At 44.9% G+C, this 14,486-nt stretch overlaps 1 protein-coding gene across 2 annotated transcripts in view; it reads left to right on the forward strand.

Moving 5' to 3' along the window:
- The first annotated feature begins 147 nt into the window (after positions 1-147).
- Positions 148-14,486, forward strand: part of FANCM (FA complementation group M) — a 152,731-nt gene continuing 138,392 nt past the window's right edge. The window contains exon 1 of one of the 2 annotated variants that reach the window (XM_045015213.1): positions 148-278. Coding sequence is in view for 1 of the 2 variants with exons in the window: in XM_045015212.1 (XP_044871147.1) it covers positions 2,537-3,083 (547 nt within the window). In the remaining variant the exon portion in view is untranslated. Of the gene's footprint in view, positions 279-2,536; positions 3,084-14,486 lie in introns of those variants that run through there. The other variant, XM_045015212.1, reaches the window with a different exon arrangement.

Below are 14,486 nucleotides of genomic sequence, written 5' to 3' on the forward strand. Positions count from 1 at the left end.
GGTTAGGGTTAGGGTTACCCTATCTGGGTATAATTAAAGCAATACAACCCCCATTGTGTGGGTGAAGTTGTACCAGTAATGACCAAGGACAGTTTGAATATTATGAGATAAGGTGGGTGAGGTAATATCGTTATTGGACCAACTTCTGTTGGTGACAGAGACAACCTTTCAAGCCACACAGAGCTCTTGAAGGTTAGCAGTTGGGTCCTCCTGGCTGAAGGGAAGAGCTGCTCTCAAGGCATCCACCTACAGGAATGAAGAAGCTATTAAATATGCAGGTACAATGAAAGAGAAGCAACATCTTGTGGTGACTGGCACTCTGCAATGGAAACTTTATTGTGCTTCACTTTATTACTGTGACGCTGTTCAAAGTGGTAGAAAGATAACAGGGCAAGTAAAGTAAGTAAATCATAGAATCACGGGCAGGGTGGTCCTTACCCATACGCAAAGTACGCAGCCGCGTAGTGCACCAGGAAACTTGGGGCACCAAATTTCCTGGTGCTCTGCGCAGCTGTGTACTGCTCCAGCCCCTGCTCCACCTCTTCCCCAGGCTTCCTGCCCTCACTCTGCTCTGCCTTTCCCTCTTCCGGCCCCTGCTCCGCCCCACGACTGCTGCAGAGAGGGGCCTGCACTCACCGGCGGCAGGAAGTGCAGCAACCTGGCCACCGGTGGGTGCTAGGGGGTGGTTCCCCCTGTCCCCCAAGCCACCCTCCCCCTGCAGGAGGTCTGCGTAGGGCCCCAGAATAGCTAGGGATGGCCCTGATCACAGGGTCAGAACGGACTGCAAGGGTCATCTAGTTTAACCGCCTGCCAACATGCAGGCTTTGTTGTGTCTAAAATCTGCTTGTTTATGAAGCACAGGTGGGTAACAGGAAGAATCTGTTGTCAGTGGGACTAGAAGGCAGGTCCCCAATGCAATTCTACTTTTCAAACAGGATGTTAGGAATCATTAAAAAGGGGATAGAGAATAAGACTGAGAATATATTATTGCCCTTATATAAATCCATGGTACGCCCACATCTCGAATACTGTGTACAGATGTGGTCTCCTCACCTCAAAAAAGATATTCTAGCACTAGAAAAGGTTCAGAAAAGAGCAACTAAAATGATTAGGGGTTTAGAGAGGGTCCCATATGAGGAAAGATTAAAGAGGCTAGGACTCTTCAGTTTGGAAAAGAGAAGACTAAGGGGGGACATGATAGAGGTATATAAAATCATGAGTGATGTTGAGAAAGTGGATAAGGAAAAGTTATTTACTTATTCCCATAATACAAGAACTAGGGGTCACCAAATGAAATTAATAGGCAGCGGGTTTAAAACAAATAAAAGGAAGTTCTTCTTCACGCAGCGCACAGTCAACTTGTGGAACTCCTTACCTGAGGAGGTTGTGAAGGCTAGGACTATAACAATGTTTAAAAGGGGACTGGATAAATTCATGGTGGCTAAGTCCATAAATGGCTATTAGCCAGGATGGGTAAGAATGGTGTCCCTAGCCTCTGTTCGTCAGAGGATGGAGATGGATGGCAGGAGAGAGATCACTTGATCATTGCCTGTTAGGTTCACTCCCTCAGGGGCACCTGGCATTGGCCACTGTCGGTAGACAGATACTGGGCTAGATGGACCTTTGGTCTGACCCGGTACGGCCTTTCTTATGTTCTTAAACTTCTCCAGAGTGTCCGTTATTATTTTCTAAACAGCCACATCTGCAGCAGTCCAGCTTCCAGGTGGGCTGTTCCGTAACTCTGAAGAGGATAAGGAAACGGATTTTAACGGTAAATAATGGGATGACATGAAAACACAACTATCCTAGAGCTGTCATTAGAAGACTTTATTACCTAAATATTGACAAAAAGTATGTAATGGTGCTTGTCATTGTGTACTGGTAGTCAGTCTATTTTCTTATAATGTGCTGAACCCTTGTGGTACCTGACTAGCTGTTTGTCAGGGTGTGCGGTGTTTATCTTTCTTTACTGTGTAATTATCAGTGAAATTGGTTTAACAGACAGTCTGATAAAATGCCTGATTAAGGTTTTGCCATTGTTTTAAATGGGAGCATAACTGGTGCATTACAGGTCAGTGAAATAGGTGAATAACTTCTGTTCAGTTCTAAGCAATGGCAATACTGTGGGCAGTCTTCCAGCACAGTCTCCCTGAACAAGCTGCACAGGGACTGGAGCACGTAAGAAGGCGGGACTGGGTCCTGGTGGTGGCTTTAGCAAGCGCTTGGGTTGCACTTGCCTTCCCTTTAGGGGAGTTAGTCAGGTCCTTAGACCACGGCCTACATTTCCCAGCATGCCGCACCGCCAGCTAGCGGTAAGCCCCCCATGACTACATTTCCCAGCATGCCGCAGCGCCTGTGGCCGCACAGAGCGGCCCTACATGACTACATTTCCCAGCGTGCTGCGGGGCTGGGTCTCACGCGGCAGCCCTCAGCGTGTGGCGGGGTTTTCAAGCGTTCCCGGAGAGCTGCCGCCCCAAGATGGCGGCGGGGGCGCTGCTTGGCTCTGACTGAGGGGCCCGGGCGTTCCCCACAGAGCATGAGCGGCGGGCAGAGGACGCTGTTCCAGAGCTGGGGGTCCCGCGTTAGCCGCGCCCCGGGGCCACCGTCAGGGCCTCGGCAGGAGGCGGCTCCCCGTCCCGCGCCTTGCCCCGGCGGAGGGGTGCGGCGCCAGCGACCCGGGCCCGGCCCGGAGGAGGAGGAGGAGGCGGCGGCGGCGGACGATGACTTGCTGCTGGCGGCGGCGGACGAGGCCGAGCGGGGCTCGGGCGGGGGCGCGGCGCCCCCCGCGGGCGGCGGGTTCTGCGCGGCGGCGGGCTCGCTGTGGATCTACCCCACCAACTGGCCGGAGCGCGGCTACCAGGTGCGCATGGCGCGGGCGGCGCTGCTGGCCAACACGCTGGTGTGCCTGCCCACCGGGCTGGGCAAGACCTTCATCGCCGCCGTGGTCATGTACAACTTCTACCGCTGGTTCCCCTCCGCCAAGGTGCTCTTCCTGGCGCCCACCAAGCCGTTGGTGGCGCAGCAGATGGAGGCCTGCGCCCGCGTCATGGGCATCCCTCAGCACCACATGGCCGAGATGACAGGTACGGAGGGTCCCCGGGCCCCCCACACCCACCCACTGCCTCGCAGCGCGGGCACGGAAGCCAGGCGACCCCAGGCCCCACGCAGAGCCACAGGCCCCGTGTGCTGTGACAGCCCCGGCCCAGACGGATAAAAGCAGCAGAGAGTCGTGTGGCACCTTATAGACTAACAGACGTATTGGAGCATGAGCTTTCGTGGGTGAATACCCACTTCGTCGGATGCATGGGGACGGATAGTTCAGTGCTTTGAGCACTGGCCTGCTAAACCCAGGGTTGTGCGTTCAATCCTTGAGGGAGGCATTTAGTGATCTGGGGCAAAAAAATAGTTGGTGTTGGTCCTGCTTTGAGCAGGGGATTGGACTAGATGACCTCTTGAGGGCTCTTCCAACCCTGATAGTCCATGTAGTTATCGCAGAGGCACAATGTGGTGGAATCCAGCGATGAGAGGCCAGCAGAAACTCATTGCATCAGTAGTAGCCATAGGTCTTTAAAGTCTGGGCCATGTAACACTAGCCTTGTGAAGCACTATGGAGATGGTCCTTAGCACAGCTGTGGCTGTGCTCAGTCTTTCTCCGGGTGCCATCCATTCAGGGGTCTCATCGCCCCCATGGTGTACATGGGAAACTTACCAGCAAACTCCAGCTGGTGCTGTCAAACATCAGTAGAAGCCACAGGATAGGCCGGTCTTCTCATCCACCCCTGTTTCTTTGCTGACATGTAGGCTTTTTGTGGCTATGCTGGTGTGCTCCATTTCTAGGAGCCGATAGAAACAATACATTGAAATTCAAAGGCATCCTGCTCTCATGTTCAGATGAGTATGCCTTTTATTATTTGTTTATATTGTCTGCAGTCCAAAGTAGATTGTGTCTGAAGGTGCATGAGATTCCTTGAATAGTTTAAAAATGTAAGAACCTACGAAAGGCCATACTGGGTCAGACCAAAGGTCCATCTAGCCCCGAATCCTGTCTTCTGACAGTGGCCAATGCCAGGTGCCCCAGAGGGAAGGAAAAGAACAAGTAGTCATCAAGTGATCTATCCCGTTGCCCATTCCAAGCTTCTGGTAAACAGAAGCTAGGGACACCATCCCTATCCATCCTGGCTAATAGCCGTTGATGGACCTATTCTCCATGAACTTATCTAGTGCTTTTTTGACCCTTATTATAGTCTTGGCCTTCAGACTCCTCTGGCAAAGAGTTCCACAGGTTGTCTGTGTTGTGTGAAGAAATACTTCCTTTGATTTGTTTTAAAGCTGCTGCCTATTAATTTCATTTGGTGACCCCTAGTTCTTCTGTTTTGAGAAGGAGTAAATAACACTTCCTTATTTACTTTCTGTCTTATCCCATGACAGCTTACTTTGCTTAAGAGCCTTTGGTGAGGGACCTTGTCAAAGGCTTTCTGAAAATCTAAGTACACTATGTCCACCGGATCCCCCTTGTCCACATGCTTGTTGACCGCCTCAAAGAATTCAAGTAGATTGATGAGGCATGATTTCCCTTTACAAAAACCATGTTGACTCTTCCCCAACAAATTATGTTCATCTAGGTGTCTGACAGTTTTGTTCTTTTCCTATAGTTTCAACCAGTTTGCCCGGTACTGAAGTCAGGCTTACCGGCCTGTAATTGCTGGGGTCACCTCTGGAGCCCTTTGTAAAAACTGGTGTTACATTAGCTATACTCCAGTAATTTGGTACAGAAGCTGATTTAAATGATAGGTTACAGACTGCAGTTAGTAGTCCTGCAATTTCACATTTGAGTTCCTTCAGAACTCTTTGATGAAATCATCTGGCTCTGGTGACTTATTACTGTTTAGTTTATCAATTTGTTCCAAAACTTCCTCTAATGACACCTCAATCTGGAACAGTTCCTCAGATTTGTCGCCTAAAAAGAATGCTCAGGTTTGGGAATCTCCCTCACATCCTCAACTGTGAAGACCGATGCGAAGAATTAATTTAGTTTCTCCGAAATGGCCTTATCGTCCTTGAGTGCTTCTTTAGCATCTCAATTGTCCAGTGGCCACACTGGTTGTTCAGCAGGCTTCCTGCTTCTGATGTACTTAAAAAAAAAAAATGCTATTACTTTTTGAGTCTTTGTCTGGCTGTTCTTCAAATTCTTTTTTGGCCTTCCTAAGTATATTTTTACAGTTCATTTGCCAGAGTTTATGCTCCTTTCTATTTTCCTCACTAGGATTTAACTTCCAGTTTTAAAGGATGCCTTTTTGCCTCTCATTGTTTCCTTTACTTTGTTGTTTAGACACAGTGGCACTTTTTTGGTTCTCTTATTATGTTTTTTAATTTGCGGTATACATTTAAGTTTAGCCTTTATAATGGTGTCTTTGAAATCCCTGCAAGCTGCATGGAAACTTTTTTTACTTTTTCCATTTTACCTTTTAATTTCTCTTTAACTAATCTCCTCGTTTTTGTGTAGTCGCCCTTTCTGAAATTAAATGCTACTGTGATGGGTTGCTGTGGTGTTTTTCCCCATCACGGGGACGGTAAATTTAATTATATTATGGTCATCATTACCAAGTGGTCCACCTATATTCACCTCTTGGACCAGATCCTGTGCTCTACTTAGGACTAAATCAAGAATTGCCTCTCCTCTGGTGGGTTCTAGGACTAGCTGCTCCAAGAAGCAGTCATTTAAGGTGTCAAGAAACTTTATCTCTGCATCCCAACGTGAGGTGGCATGTACCCAGTCAATATGGGGATAGTTTAAATCCCTCATTATTATTGAGTTGTTTATTTTAATAGCCTCTCTAATCTCCCCTAGCATTTCACAGTCATTATCACCATCCTGGTCAGGTGGTCGGTAATATAGCCCTACTGCTATATTCTTAAAGCATGGGATTACTATCCATAGAGATTCAATGGTACAGCTTGTTCATTTAAGATTTTTACTTCATTTGATTCTATGCTTTCTTTCACATATAGTGCCACTCCCCCACCAGCACAATCTGTTCTGTCCTTCCAATATATTTTGTACCCTGGTATTACTGTGTCCCATTGATTATCCTCATTCCACCAAGTTTCTGTGATGCCTATTATATCAATATCCTCATTTAATACAAGGCACTCTAGTTCACCCATCTAATTATTTAGACTTCTAGCATTTGTATATAAGAACTTTAAAAACTTGTCACTTTTCAGCTGTCTCCCATTACATGATGTAATTGAATGGGATTTTTTTTCATTTGACTGTTCCTCATCAGATCCTACCTATATTTGATCATCTTCCATCCTCTTCTCCTTACTAGGACATAGAGAATCTCCATTAGTAGATCCTCCCCTAAGGAATGTCCCTGTCCGAACCACGTGCTCCTCTGCACCTGTGGCTTCCCCCCAGTCTTTAGTTTAAAAACTGCTCTATGGCCTTTTTAATTTTAAGTGCCAGCAATCTGGTTCCATCTTGGTTTAGGTGGTTTTTAGATGTGCTTTTAATTATTAGAACTGGGAGCACTGGCTGTTGGGAGTCTGAAAGGACAGGAAACAGGAAGGAGGGGGGAGGAGTTAGAGTGTGCAGCAGCAGCTTGGTAAAGAGGTTTTCACTGTAAAAAATAAAGTCCTGTTGAAGCTTGTTAGTACCTTGCCTGCTTGACACAACATTTTGGCGACAAGGATGGGATCTTCTGCCTCTGAACCCACTTGCACCCTTTCTGCAAAGCCCAGGTGAGCCTCCAATTGCTGTCTGGATCCATATGTTTGAGACTTATCTGCTTGTAATCAATGTTACAGAGATTTCTGAAGTAAGAAAGCATTGTCTACTAATCCACTGCCTTGGAGCAGAAGGGCAGTGTATATTTTACACTTTTCCTCTTACAGATAATAAATATGAGACTGCACTCACTGCATTAAAGAACATTTTTGTGCCAAAAGTGAATGTAGTATCTAATTGCTACAGATTTCGCCAGCGTGAGCAGAAACCAGGGGAGACTATAATGCTGTATATTGCTTCCCTGAGGAGTCTGATTGTAACTTTTGACTTTGGGAATATGGCAGATAAAATGATTAGAGACAAGCTCATTGAGAAAACAACCGTGCTTCGTGTAAAAGAATGCTTACTTCTAGAACCACAATTTATACTAGAAAAAGCAATAACCATTGCTACTCAGATTGTCAGCTACAGCTGAAGCCAAAAATAATGAGCAAAGATACAGGAGGCACAGTCCAGGCTATAACTCCTTTGCAGAAAAGTTCACTATCGCTGCAGACAAACAATTGCAAGAGGAAAACTAATAAAAAGCCACTGAATCAGCAAATGTAAAATACAGGAAAAGCATGCTTTCGCTGGGGATCTCCACAACATCTTGCAAGCTAAACAGGATGTCCAGCAAAAGTAGCTCAGTGCAATCATTGCAAAAAGATTGGGCATTTTGCTAAAGTATGTCGCAGTAGCCAGTTCAATCAACAGGTGCATTCAGTTACAATACCAGATGTTACTGTGCTGTGTGTGGACAAAATCACTACTGCACATATTCCAGAACAGATAAAGTGCAATGTAAATGTTTCTGCCATACCCTCAGGCAAATCATGCTCTATTCAGCTAATGTTGGACACTGGCTCAGCAGTATCTATACTATCTGATTCCATTTATTTGCATTACTTTAAAGATGTGCCTCTTATTGAACCCCAACTTCAGTTGGTGTGCTATTTGAAAAAACATATTCCAGTACATGGCTGCGTGCCAGCATAGTTACTTTTGGTGATTGCTGTGTAACTGCCGATTTCTACATTGTCCACAAAGGCACTCCTATCCTTGGCTGAGATTTATAGGCTGCTTTAAATCTCAGGGTAGTTAATGGACAAATTGATCTTCCTCAGCAAAGCACTCTTGCGGTACACACACCAATTTCAGCTGGGACCCAACACCAGGTTGAGGAGAAACTCGGCTGTGTTTATGGGTTTCTGCATAAAGTTAAAATGCGGAATAATGTGATGCCTGTATGACAGAAATTACGGCGCTTACGATTTTCAGTCAGGGAAGCTGTTTCAGAGGAACTTAGAAAACTTGTTCAAAATTACATTATCGAAGAGATGAACTCCTCGGAATGGGTTTCACCTATAATGGTGACGCAGAAGAAGGGTGGAGGCATTTGCCTTTGTGTGGACTTAAGGGAGCCAAATAAAGCTATTGTGATTGACAGCCATCCTCTTCCTCACACAGAAGTATTTGCAGAACTCCATGGAGCAAAGATATTGATTTGCAGAGCGCATACCACCAGGTTATGTTGCATAAAGACAGCAGAGACCTCACAGCATTTATTACACATGAGGAACTATTTCGTTTTAAACGTGTTCCATACTGTCTCCAATCAGCCCCAAGTGCCTTCCAAAAAATGATGTAATTGATTCTGAAGAATCAACATGGAGTTCAGTGCTATTTGGATCATATTATTGTGTTTGGAAATACTACTGAGGAGCATGACAATAACCTGCAGTCTGTACTAAACTGCATCAGCAAAAGCAGGCCTCAAGCTCAATAGGTCCAAATGCAAATGTTGACAAACTCAACTCTCCTTTCTGGGGCATACAGTTTCACAGGCTGGACTAAGACCTGATCCAGATCATATCCTGGCAATTTCAAATGCTCCTCCTCCAACATATTTGCAAACCTTACGTTCCTTCTTGGGTCTTACCTCCTGGTATGCAAAATTCATTCCCAGTTACGCTTCTGTCATTGAACAGTTACGAGAATTACTACGGAGAAGTTCAACCTTAGTGTGAACAATGGATGCACAAGCTAGTTTCGAAACGGTGAAAGACTTGATTGTGCATAGTCCAGTACTTGCACTATTCAGTCCCGCATTGTCCACAGTTGTAACTACTGATGCTTCTGATTATGGACTTGGGGCTGTCCTCACACAACTTCATGAGGACAACACAGAGAGGACTGTTGGATTTGCTTCAAGGACACTGAGTAATGCTGAGAGAAAATATTCTACAGTTGAAAAAGAAATACTTGCTTATGTCTGGGCTACTGAAAAATGGAGAACTTACCTGTGGGGCCGCACGTTCAAGTTGCGCACAGACCGCAGCCCTTTGATGACATTGATGACCTGGAATATAAGCCTGGAAACAAAAATGTGGTAGCTGATTGCCTTTCTCGCCTGCCTTTGCCTTCACCAGATGGTCCACCGGAGGATGAGGATGTAGTAGTTGCACTTATTACAAGCACTCTTACTGCAGTTACAAGAGAACAATTTCAAGCTGCTTGTTCAGCATGTCCAATTCAACAAAAACTATGGGAATTTCTGATAAAGAGATGGCCCAGTAACTCTAAAAACCTTGAACCAGTTTTGCTGCCTTATTTTAGAGTTTGGGATGAACTTTCTTTGCTCGATGGCTGTGTGCTATGAGGTACACACCAGCTACTTGTTCCAGAAGAATTACAGTCAAAACTCATACACCTGGCGCACGATACTCATCAAGGAATTGTCAGAACCAAACAACAACTATGGGATCTGTATTGGTGACCAGGGATGGACTCTCAAACTGAAGCACTCATAAAATCCTGTGTCACTTGCAAATGCATGATAAGACAGCCGTGATAAGTACCCCTCCATTACAGCCTGTTTCTCTTCCTGAATCTCCATGGGAAAAAGTGGCGATTGACATTGTAGGACCCTTTGATACTGCTCCAATTGACTGTTGTTATGCCATCACTTTAATAGACTATTTCAGTAAATGGCCTGAGGTAGCATTTGCATCGCAAATCTCTTCTGCTACAGTAATTGTTCCTCTCTTCAGTTTTTAGCAGGGAAGGTAACCCCAAAGAACTGGTTTCACATAATGCTAGTCAATTTACTTCCCTTGAGTTTGAAACCTTTCTAGCAGAGAGGAACATTTTACACAGAAGGTCATCCCTATATTACCCTCAAGCCAATGGGGAAATCGAACGGTTTAACAGAAGTTTGAAAGAGTTTGCAAATAGCTAAACTGGAAGGGCGATTGTGGATACCCTTCACTACTGATTTCTTGCAAGCATACCGGGCTACGTGACATGCCACAACGCGAAGATCACCCTCAGAGTTACTGCATGGGAAACAGATGAATACTAAACTGAACATTGCTGGATTGCTAAAGGCACAACCTGATGCCCCAAATGATGATGTGAGAAAACACTTGAACAGAACCAAGCAAAGTATAAGACTTTCACAGACAAGCAGTGGGGTGCTAAGGAACCAAAGTTTGAGTGTGGTTCCTTTGTTAGAATACGAAAACCTGGAATTTTATGCAAAGGGGACCATAAATTCACAGCTATTCATAAAATCATAGAGAAGAAGGGACCTTACACCTATGCACTTTCTGATGGGCGGGTATGGAATGCTTCTTATCTTGCACCTGCCTGTGCACCAAGAGGAGATTATACCAACACCCAGTCTGCATTGGATGAATTCACCATAGAACCCACACAACAAGACATTGCACTGGAACTGGGGCTTGAGAGACAGCCTGTCAGACCCAGATGACGACCTGTCTTGACTAAAGACTATGTTATGTAGTATCTACAGTGTTTCCAGTGTAATATTTCTGCCAGTAGTATAGTGTCTTGTTTCCTATTTGTTCCTGTGGTTAGAACAACAATGTTTATTTTAATTGAGAGAATTTAAGAGAGGAGGGAATGTGGTGTTTGGATGTTGCTTGTAATCATTAGAACTGGGAGCACTGGCTGTTGGGAGTCTGGAAGGACAGGAAGGAGGTGAGGAGGCTGAGTGAGAGTTACAGAGGGTGCAGCAACAGCTTGGTAAAGAGGTTTCCACTGTAAAAATAAAGTCCTGTTGAAGCTTGTTAGTACCTTGCCTGCTTGATACAACAAGACCATCCTTCCTGTATAGGCTCCCACTTTCCCAAAAGTTTCCCCAGTTCCTAATAAATCTAAACACCTCCTCCCTACACCATTGTCTTATCCACACATTGAGACCCTGCAGTTCTGCCTGTCCAACTGGCTCTGCACATGGCACTGGAAAGTGCTCAACTTAAATGGATGTGGTAAGGTTGACAGGCCAAAAAACTTCATCCACCTGTTACACCAGACAGGTATTAATCCATATTTCCTGAGTAAGAAAAAGCATAGCCCCAATTAGAGCTTATCACTTGAAATTTAGATGGATTAAACTAAGAGGAAATATTGGTTTTTGTCTGTCAACCAATGAGTTTGTTTAAAAGGAATCTGAAATGTGCATTGTAAGTGCACTTGTGAGCAATATGTTGATCACGATAACCTTCTTAAAGTCAGCTGTTCATTTATGCTGTTCTGGTAGTTTAGTATAGTAATATCAAACTCATTCAGAGGAGAAGGCTGAATTCTATTTTATTATGTCCTGTGGACTGAGAGAGAAATTCAGGATTGGTTACTCCTCACAATGGAATGCGTACTGGTCTTGAGGCTTGTGCTCAAGGCCCAGGGGGTAATGTTGCCTCTATGTAGTAACTAAATGTTTCAGTAGTTTTATTTGTTCAGTGCCTTATCACATTCATCATCACTCAGTGAGGAAAATATGCTCTAGGTTTACCATTATTTCTTTTTTTTCCCTTTCCCATTCGCATCTTTCTCTCCTCACTTCCCTGTGTTTGTCTTTTGTTCTTTTCTCTGCAGTTCCTTCTGTGCAGCAACTTCCATTTTCCAGATTTCAGTACTACTCAATACCCTCATTTCATCTGTTAAAGTGAACACTTATCGGTAGTTAATATTGACACTAAAATGTCATCACAAAGATACTTTAATCACATTAATAGGAGACAGTGCAGTTCATACCTTGGAATCATTGTATCAGGCTGCCTGCAGACTCAGACATTAGTGCAACAGTTGCACTCAAGTCACATTTGGAAGGTTATCTTTGCTGCTTAGAAAAAACTCAGTTCTTGAAGAAACTGAATGACACGGGCCTAGATCCAACTCAGGATATATTTAGAACACCTCTGATTTAGTAGCTGACAGAAGTATGGGTGATGAATAAGTATAAGATTTAGTCACAGATATTTTTAATAAGTCATGAACAGGTCCTGGGTAATAAAAAATCACAGCCTATTACCTGTTCATGACTTTTAGTATAAATACCCCTGACTAAAATTTAGCAGCTCCTGGGGCACTGGTAGCTGATGGCTGGCCCCTGCCTGTGGATTCGAGGCCCCTAGGGACCACTGCTCTGACAGCCTCCAGAGCATCCCCTTGGCTTGTTGCTGCTCCAGGACCACTGCTACTCCAGTGGCCCCTGGGGCCAGTGGCACTAGCCGCTGCTCAGGCAGCCCAGGGGCCTCCAGAGTGGCCAGCCCCCAGGGTCAGCCGCACCGGCAGCTGTGGAAGTCATGGAGGTCCCAGAAAGTCACGGAATCTGTGACCTCCATTACAAACTTGCAGTCTTAGTGATGAACTACTCTCAATTATAGTGAAGCAGTAGGGAGACCATAATTCAGGTTGTATCAGTTTTCAGCTCAGCAGGATGCTCACACCTCTTATCTAAACTGTAAACCTGTGATGTTTACTGGCTTAATCAATACACAAAGTAATCTTTTCTCAAACATAGTATCCAAAAGGTGGACTAGATATTTCTAGAAAACTCTATTACCCGTGTTTAAAAGTTTTCCTGCTTTCCTGAAGCAGAGGGTGGGCATGAACTTCAACTTGTAATACCTGTGTGTGTAGCTTGCCACTGATGAGGGGATCTTCAGGGTATGTCTACATGTCAAGTTAGGGGTGTGATTCCCAGCTCATGTACGCACGCTCATGCTAGGTCAGTGAGCGCTAAGGTAAGTATAAATAGTAGTGTAGCCGTGGTAGCCTAGGCATCAGTGACACAGCATGGGCGGTGGCAAGCTGTGCCAAGGATGTACCCACTGGTTTCAGGTGGGTTTATGCTCAGGGCGGTTAGCCTGTGCCACTGCCCATGCTACTGTTAGGTAAAAAGCAAGTCCTACTCACCTCTCCAGCACCCGAGTTTGTGCGGAGTTGGTATAGGGCTCAGAAAACTGTCAGAGACCAGACAATAATTCGTTGATCAACGGGCTCACACCATCCTTAGCTTAAGAGCAAAGCTTCGGAGTAAGTGTGGCAAGTTTATTAGGGGTGAGCATCAATGTTTATACACAGAAGTAAACAAAGTGATTAACAGATCATAATGGTCATGCATAATCAATCAAGATTCTACAGGATAAAACAGGTTAAAATGTAAATTAGAAAAGACAAAGGAGGATATGACTACTTATTGGGAGGGGGGAGGTGTCAGGAGTAGTTCGCAGGTCAGAGCCTTGATTAAAAGTTTCAGACAGAGACATCAAGTCTGGATTAAGTTTAAACTCATGAAAAGTTCAGACTCAACATTCCTCCATTTGTAGCTTTGGGATAATTATTTACCAAACGCTACACCCCATTTTAAGGAGCCAAGGGCCGCTTGGCAATTTCAGCCTGGGCCAACTCAAAGAGAGTAAGGCCTTTGGCTGAAGTAGGAAAAGAATAAACTGACCCACATGAGTTTATGAGGGAGGGGACACACTGGATGCAGCAACACAGTATTATAAGGATTACTATGGCCCCAACAATACCCACCAAGAGTTTTTTAACCCACCCAAATCCAGGCAGCCAATTCCATAAGGCTCCCCACCAATCATAAGGTGGCTGGTGTGTTCCATACATTGCGTTTCGGGTATTCCATTTCTCAAAGTAGGAGGTAACCCACCACCCGTTGGACCACTGTTCCCCTGGTAACGCAGAGGGGTCGTTGTGCGAACCGCAGAGGCACAATTTGGTAGTGGTGTTTTTAAAGTGCAGTGTAGTACTGCTTGAGCAGTTGTAGAAGGCAATTGTATATCCCTTAACAATTAGTTGGACACCCTCGTGATCTGAGCAGGGTTTCTTAAAAGCTGACTCTGAAGGCTTGTGGGGGATTTACATATGGGATAAGTGGGATGCACAAGGCTTGAAGCCAAGGTTTTTACTAAAGGCGGTGCCATTAAAATACATGTTGCATTTACTGGTTCCCACAAAAGTTGACCCTTTTTCTTTAACAAAACACAGTGATCCTGTCTGATTGGTTACCCTGAGATATCTGTTAATTGGCACTCCTGTTTTGTCCCATGTAAGATTGTGTTGGACTGGATCTTTTATTCTAGCCGGTGGCATCCAAGTCATATTAGCAGTGGTCAGGGGAATGGGTGTGAAGGGGAGTCCCTGTTCTGCATTTACTGGAAATTGAGTACATACCCAGCAATTACTTCTATTTCCTAAAATACGAGTTTTAACCTCGTGGGAATATCTAATAAAAGCATTATCTTTATAAGCAGAAAATAAACTAAAAAGGCATAATAAAAAACATACAGTTGTCAGAATAAAAGGTCCTCTCATTTTTTTCGAGTCAATTTAAGTCTGATGTCTGAAAGAGGTAAGCTGGTCCACTGGTCAGAGGCAGTATCCTTAG

This window comes from Mauremys mutica, chromosome 4, assembly GCF_020497125.1.
Source record: "Mauremys mutica isolate MM-2020 ecotype Southern chromosome 4, ASM2049712v1, whole genome shotgun sequence".
Taxonomy (NCBI): domain Eukaryota; kingdom Metazoa; phylum Chordata; order Testudines; family Geoemydidae; genus Mauremys; species Mauremys mutica.